Here is an 8,157-nt window from a genome sequence, read left to right on the forward strand (position 1 = left end):
TGTAACAGTGCAACTTTAAGTACAAATCATTTTTACCATGTGTGTTGTGTTTGTCACACCTTCAAATAAAAAGTAATGGGGATATTTTTCTAAAGGTATAGATATGGTATACTTTGCAGGGTTAAGGATCACTGGGCATGATAAAATAGTATGCCTGTGTTCTTTCAACCAACCTTGTGCTAGCAAAATCACACATATTGATAATTTTCTTGAATAATCAGTTGAAATAGCTCTTTTGTTTTGTTTTAATTATATCACTTTTATCAGTAGGCACTGTTCAAATATGTTGAAAAAGTCAAAGATCCCTTTGGAGCATACTTAGTTATTTATATGTCTGATATGTCTGTATGTACATTTCAAAAAATTATCTGCTGTTGATATCTGTCCAAAATCTAATAGTCCAGAAATAAACCCAAAAGAAAATCCTGCCACATGTGGATCCATTTCCTGTGCAAGGTACTCAATTAACCAAAAAGAAAAAAAAAAAATACATCTACTCTAACATGTTTCTTTTTTTATTCTTTCATTTCTATAGAATTCGACAAGAATCTAATAGGCAAACTGCTCCAAAGACTGCAGTAAATAACATTTACTGCATCAACCAATAATCTTTTGGAAAAGAATAAAGGAGAACCTCAAAATCAGGTATTCCTTGTCAAACTTGATGCATGGCACAAGAGAAGGGAACGATAAAGTCTTCATTCTAGTCTGAAGTTTAAAAATGTTAAAGAAGATTGCAAAACATTACTGGGTAAAGATATGCTTATCATTATAGAGGGAAAAAAGAAAATCAATCAAAAATATAGATTTTGCAGTGACTAAAAGTCCCTGCTCAAGACAGTCTCTGTTGATGCTCCGTATCTGAATAGGTCCTGGGGACACGAGTGAAGCTGGAAAGGCGACAGGTTCACTTTAATTCTATTCACACACAAGTTATTGGTGCTGAATAGTAATGGTTCAGCAGCTTGTGTCGTAGCTTAAGTTTCTTTTATAGACAAAAACAATGCTGCTGATTTCCGCATTTTTTTTTAAAGCATGCCTTTACACTATGCATAGGGAAAGGCCTCTTGGGTGATGTAGGTCTGGTGGGTGTGCCTATATCAATAAAAACTGTTCTTAGCAACTGTTACTGAAAAATTTTTTTACGAGCATAACAATGTCACAAGGCTCGATAAAAGCAAATTTTTTTACTACATGAGCAAAGTAAAACTGTATGCTGGGACATGAGGGGTGAAAACGGAGTTGCCTTAAGCTTTCACTTATTCATCACAGTTATTTTAGATTTTTCTTTGAAACTCTGCTTTCAGCAGCGAATGACTAGCAGCTTTCGAATGACAAATCGATAGGGTATACCTTAAGAGCTGCACATTTTACTGTAAAGTTCATCCTGCCTATTATACTTAGATGTAATTTTTTAGCCATTTAGGAATATTTTCTACAACAAGAAAAAATCACGGGACACTTTTTTTTTACCTATAAGAACAAAATACAGGAAACCATTGCTTGCTTTATTTTCAAGAGTGTAACAGATTTTGTGGTACAAGCACCCCTAAATTCCTTTCCCTTATGCAAGTTTACTCTCAAAGACAGAGACTCCCCATGAAATAAATAGCTACCCCCCAGGGTACCCCCCTTTACCCTGGAATTAATATGTATCCCAAGTTAATGCAAGAATACGTTTACTTACCATCAGGTTTGTTTGGATCTCTGTTTAGGACAGCATACCGAGGGAGTAAAATTCCCTCATCTTTAAGGATCCTATAAACCTCTCTCCTGTGGGTGAAAAATTAAAGTATTTAAATTCTCATGTTCTTGAAAAAGAAAACTGGCCTCTTACACAAACCTAAACACTTGCAAAAACAATTAGCTCATTAGTCTTCGAAAATAGGCAGCCACAAAAAAAAATGATTATTGTTCTTAATTGTCAAATACTACAGATCAACTGGATAAACTAAATTAGGTACCAAAAAGGAAAAACAAAAAATATGTGAAAGAATTTAAAATTTGGCATGAAAAATTAGCATTCAGGGTGCTATTAGCTCAAAGACACATTACTAGTAACTACAGGGTTCTTGTATATGGTAGTGGAGATAAGGTCAGATACAACTACACCTACACTGATAGCATTTCCTAACCAGAGTATTCTTAAATTAACTAGACATAAATCTTTCCTGCCTAAAAAGTCTAAAACATAAATATGTTCTACTGCTAGTTGAGTAAAACAATCTTACCGGTCTTGAATATGATACTGAAGGTTCAAGTCATTGATAACAAATGGATTCCTGAGTTTTGCATAGTCAACAGCTTTATCCAATGGAAAACCTTAATAAGATAATACATTTATAAATCTAATGAAAATAAAAGCATTCAAAACTCTTAAACTGGAAAAAAAAAGCTATTGAAGGACAAAAAGAACTTGTAGGAAGTGTAATGTCCTTGTTAACATTGACTACTCCCTAACAGACGTAAAAACAATTGGGACATGTCAGTAAAACATTGTATAAGGTGATCCTGTGCTCTTTAACATGCCATTCTTTACCATTCCGTTCATGTGGTCGCCAAACATTTAGAGCAAAAACCTAGAGGTGGCCCTACAAATGGTTACATAGCTTACACCATGAGCACAAAAACCAAGGCCACTTTGTTATACAAATTTTATTATCACCTGTTGGTGGAGACCCCAGGCTGACCATCTTCATTACCTAACTACCAGTCCAGGAATCCATCCATTATAGTTATAGACTGGCAGAGAGCTGAGTGAGACAAATGGTTGGAGCGGGGTTTTTCCTCACTGCAGCTGTTAAATAAATGACCATCCATGCGAGGGCCTTTAGGTGGCTGCCGCGCACATCTTCAGAAGTGGTGCGTGCTCGGGCTCTGCCCACCAAATCAGTTTAATCAAATTTTAGATCTCTGTTTCAGTACAACTTGTTGAGGATTAATACTGAATATGACCACGGTTTCATTAGGGTCTTTCAAATATCTGGTTGAATGTAAATTACCAACACCAGTCTTCCCCAGTGCTAGGTGCCAATATTAAATAGTGCACTGGTGAAGGTGTAAGGACTGTCCAGCAGAGAGAACAGACACAGAGGACCTGGCAGCACCACATGAATGACCAGCAACACAAAGTCCATGCTTCTTTTTAGGCAGGGGCTCTATTCCCACAAGGACACACAAATAATTAGGATATTAAAAATAAACTTATAATAGGAAAACCTGTATTAGTGTTCTCCCCAACGCGTGCAGAGTGCACCACCCGGCACTTCTCAGTAACCACCCGGCTGTTTTTTAGTGGTTAGTGACGTTCTGAATAACGATACAGGGGCTGCCACCCGCCTACAGTTTCTTCCCTCCTGGCATAAAAATATTTCTGGGTGGAACACTGTATATTAACATTAGGTGAAAATGAAAGAAATTTAGTCATAGATTGATTGCTTCCACATTAAAACACTACATACATTAATTGGAATGCAAGAAGTCACCAGACCCCAGTCAACTTTAAGACACAATGCAATAAGAATAGTGCAATTAAAAAAAAACATCCAGTTCCTAACTATTCCAAAAAAATCAGTGATTGGAATAATACAGCTAAAATTGTAATTACTTAGACTAATAAATATGCAATTAAGCTTTTTTTGCCATAACCTTAATTATCCATTCATACTGCACATCTGTGAGCACTTGCAGAATAAAAGGATGTAGGATGTTGGTATTGGACTTTTGAACTTACTAGAAAAATTAACTAGTTGGTTCCCTAGCACAACCCCTCTCCTCCTTGCATATAAGAGGAGTCGGATAGCACATGAATAATCCGCGTTCTAGCCTAGATTTTTCCCCTATTCCTGACGTTAGCAGATGTGTTGAGAAGGAAAGTGGAATACTATAGCATGTCACGGAGCATGTCTGAGTCTGCTGGGGCTGCAGCCAAAATGGCATTATCCAGTAGCAGTATCAGGGCTTTGGATGTCAACAAGGGAGCCTTTTATGAGTAACTTACAGTCCTAAAACACATCAAATGCCCATATAATCATGATGAATTGTTTGGATATCTCTTATTTAGGCTTTACTTCTTTATAAAGACTCCAGAATAATATTACTGAAAAGAGAGGTGCAGGCATTTGAAAGTCGTTCTGATTAGCAGCTGGAAAGATTAATAGGATTGAGTCACAGTGTGGGCAGCACGTTTTATGTGCAGATTAAGAAGTGTAACAACTGCAGACATTTACCTGGCCTAAGCAGACAGCTCAGCAACCGCAGACAGGATTAACCATGTGAATTGCAGCTATTCCTATCTGCTTTGTGTCTAAGAGAAAGGAAATTGTTACAGAAATGCCCACGCTACCCACAGCTAGGAGCTATATCTGATGAGAGCTGTACCTTTGGAGTGGAAGGAAATGAGGCAATCACACAGTGGCCAGTTTTCCACACATTCGTTCAGAATGACGTCTTCTTCAAACATAACAACAGTGATGTATTTAAACAGGGAGAGGCGTTCCAAGATTTCTTTCATGGGTTTAGATTTGGACTTTTTAGCCATAGCACAGATTCCCACCACAATCTGTCTCTCTGGAGGCTGCAAAGAAAGCAAAAGGGAGTATTAGGCTGGGCTGCATATTACTAACCTCTTCAATGCTGAATGTTTCCCTTCAAACCAGACCAAGGACTGCATTGAAATAACAACCGGAGAGGGTAGTATGCCAATTAGGCACCATGGACACATTTCTATTTTTGTTCTCATTTCTGTTCTGCAGCATAGTTAGATTACTAGCACATTTGCCCCATTACACTATCTACATGGAGTTTGTTTGTTCATCCCGTTTTTTGTTATTAATTTTATTGGACTTTAACATTCACAATCTAAAAGCATACCTGGGCTTTTAATGTACACCACTGCATAATATGTAGCACGGCACAGTTACAAAGTATATACAGTTTATATAGATAAATAAATATAGACAGGGAGAGAGCAGGGGTGTCTTTCTTCAGTCCTCTGGGGTCACACACAAGCCAGGATTTTCACTTTTGGATGTTTTGTTAGTCAATTCTAACTTTACTGATGTTAAGGAAATACTAAAAATGTATGCAGATCAAGGACTGGAGTTGGACAGCCCATATTAAAGACCTGAAGAGAAGAGTATATTTGTGAAAGTATGTATAGATGTACATGAACACTTGTCTCAGTATAATGATTAAAATGTATTTCCACCAAATCACTAACCGGAGAAGTGAATAACAATTATCTTGTTACAATTGTAGCTCTCCAAAGGTGTCATTTAGCAGCAATGGAACAATCAGTTGTTTGAAGTGATCCGGGTAAATCTAATGCTGGCCACGAGACAAAGCTACCCAATGCTGACCACACAATGGGCACATAAATGTAAGAAGCAGACCATGGAACAACAGAACATGGTGGCCTGACTAATAAATTCCATTTTCTTTTATACCACGGGGATTGCAAGGTGTGTGCATAGTTTACCTGGGGAAGAGATATCAGCAGGATACTTTATAGGGGGTAAAATGGCAGACTAGTGGAGGAAGGTTGATTGGAAGGATCTGCTAACATCTTGATGCCAAATGCAGGACTTTAGAGATCTTGTGATGATCTGTACTCTCCATGCAACTGATTAATATTACATTCTAACAGTAGAGGGCAGAATGGGAGACTGTTTCATGAATATAGTTTTTTTTTGGATAATCATGGCCAAGGGTCTACAACACTCAACTCATACCATAGAAAGTAGTAGAATTATTTCAGATAAAAGCTGACTCCACAGTAAGCAGTAAAATATAAGAACATAATGGACAAACATTTTAAAATAAACAGGAGAAAACATCAGAGAGGTAGTTAAGTGTAGGATACATACAGAGTCATATTCTTCATCGTCGTCGTCATCATCATCATCCTCGTCATCAACGTTGTGGTAGAGTTTATCTGCATTTTCAGCTTTGCTTTGGTCCAGCACCTCATCTGATTCCTCACATCCCACAAAGAACCTTGGGATGTCTCCCTCTGTTGCACTAACAGACATGGTGGTAACCTTCGCCTGAGATTTGCATGTGCCCGACTGCTGTGATGAATGATGTCTAAACTCAATGACGCAGCTCAAACACAGACCGGGTAAATCAGCTGTTCAATGCAGCAGGCTGTGCATTCTTCATGTCTTCACTCTCTGAATGTAACCAGGTCGTACGAAATGCCCAGTCATCACAAACTGCTCCTTTTTTCAGTCCATGGACAGTTTACAATTCCTAAGAGATCAACAAAAAATTAACACAAATATATATCAGACATACAATACACAGAATAAGACAGCAACAAAACTTTACACAGCAACAAAAGTTTACACCATTGTTATTGATGTACGCAACACTATTACCTCCAGGACACCAACTCAACAACAACATGGTTGCTGCAGCACTGAAATGAAGCTGATATTGTCAAACAATTTACTACAGTACAGGCGGAGTGATTTCCACCCAACAGTCCCGAACTGGCTTTATCAGGGAGGAGAGCAGCGCAGAAATGTGTAATCAGGTCAGTAAACACTGAGTAACAATGCCAATGACCAACAACATGGGGGGGTAACAAAACTAACAGCTAGTCACCAATGTGTGTATCTTTTTTGTGTACTTAACACCCCTTCCAATGACTACAACTGTCACTGACCATCAAGGCACAAAAGGGGGTAAGGAAAGTGACCGGCATTGCCACGGATAATGAACGAAGATCTTCACTGATTGACACATAGAAATAACATACTGTAACTAACCTCATATTATAAAACAGATTAGTCAAATGGAGAATAAGTACACCCCTACATTTACCACAACTTCCATTTCATGAAGTTAAAATCAGGGTTTTTAGATCAAGTAAATCCAATCCAATAAAAAAAGAGCCAGAGAGAATTAGTTGGAACATGAAAAAATGTCTAATTTATACCTCAGCTATCAATGGTCCAGTATCCTCATTACAGGAGTTGCCACCCACCTACAGCTTCTTCCCACTCGAATTAAAAGAGTTTCTGGGGGGAATACTGCTCACATAAAAAAATAAAATCTTCTTGTGAGGAACAGCAACCTCATCTTGCTTAGGAAATCAGTCAATGGGAAATCCACCCAATCAACAGTGTGCCATCACAAACAATAAATGGACTTTGGCGACGGATAAATATCTGAAGCTTCGAGTTCCAGTAAAACCCGGGAGCCATACCTGACTGGGGTTGCTCCTAGATAAAGTTACACAGAGAATAGACTCATTTGTCACTAGGTGACTTTTCTTTAATGCTCGTGCAACGACTATATTTAATGGTTCAATCAAGCAAGATTAAATCTACAGCCTGTCCTTGTATTTTTCTATTTTTCCTCATTTCATCTAAAATTCATGAATAAAGGTAATACATAACCAGTAATAAGGCAGGAATGTATTTCCCCTGTGTAATAGAGTATATAGTTACCCACGAATGGATTCATAAACATAATTATACCTTATCACAATCTGCTTATCTTAATCCAACAATTTAAGTTATGCTTGGCGTAGGATAAACAGATATTAGTATAAGGAAGATGTTTTTACAACTTTTTCGAAGGACTCCACACAATATCCGTTATGTTATTGCTACATGAACTCTTCTTTCATCTATAAAGATTTCAATTTAAGTGTACAGAAATTAAGATATCATAAACCTGATGAACATAATTCTGGTCACAAATATTTGTAAGCCTTTATGAAAAAAAATTCTGAGAAAACAATAGAATTGAAGTGGAATATTTTCTACTCATTTCCTATTGCAGCAAGTTAATCTTTAAAGAAGAAAGTCCATCAAAACACTGTCATTCCTGTACAACATTCCAACCTCCTGAAATATCATGGTGCTCTCTGTGCAAAGAAAATGCACCAGAAGGACAGCAGTGATGTGAAATCATTAGTTATGTTTAAATTGGGGATTATGGGATGAGTTTTGCAATTATGCAAATAGAATTTTATAAATTTTGTAAATTAGTGGACCAAAAAGACATTTGACTATTTCTCTGGATAAAATATATCATTAGGTAAATATGGATGCTGGTGTTGCCAGACGCCTTCCTAAAAGGGTAAAGCTACGTACACACGGCAGATTTTTATCGCCCGATAATCGGCATCGGCCAATTATCGGG

General features: G+C 37.5%; 1 protein-coding gene across 7 annotated transcripts in view; it reads right to left on the reverse strand.

The window, feature by feature from the left end:
* The window catches only part of PPIP5K2 (diphosphoinositol pentakisphosphate kinase 2), a 56,462-nt gene that overhangs the window by 39,145 nt on the left and 9,160 nt on the right, over window positions 1-8,157 (reverse strand). For all 7 annotated transcript variants that reach the window (XM_072416117.1, XM_072416116.1, XM_072416115.1 and 4 more), the window contains exons 2-5: window positions 5,868-6,252; window positions 4,381-4,576; window positions 2,232-2,322; window positions 1,688-1,773 (exon numbers count right to left, since the gene is read on the reverse strand). In XM_072416117.1, coding sequence (XP_072272218.1) covers window positions 1,688-1,773; window positions 2,232-2,322; window positions 4,381-4,576; window positions 5,868-6,032 — 538 coding nt within the window. In that variant the 5' untranslated portion in view covers window positions 6,033-6,252. The remainder of the gene's footprint in view (window positions 1-1,687; window positions 1,774-2,231; window positions 2,323-4,380; window positions 4,577-5,867; window positions 6,253-8,157) is intronic.

The sequence above is a fragment of the Pyxicephalus adspersus genome, chromosome 6, assembly GCF_032062135.1.
Source record: "Pyxicephalus adspersus chromosome 6, UCB_Pads_2.0, whole genome shotgun sequence".
Classification (NCBI taxonomy): Eukaryota; Metazoa; Chordata; class Amphibia; order Anura; family Pyxicephalidae; genus Pyxicephalus; species Pyxicephalus adspersus.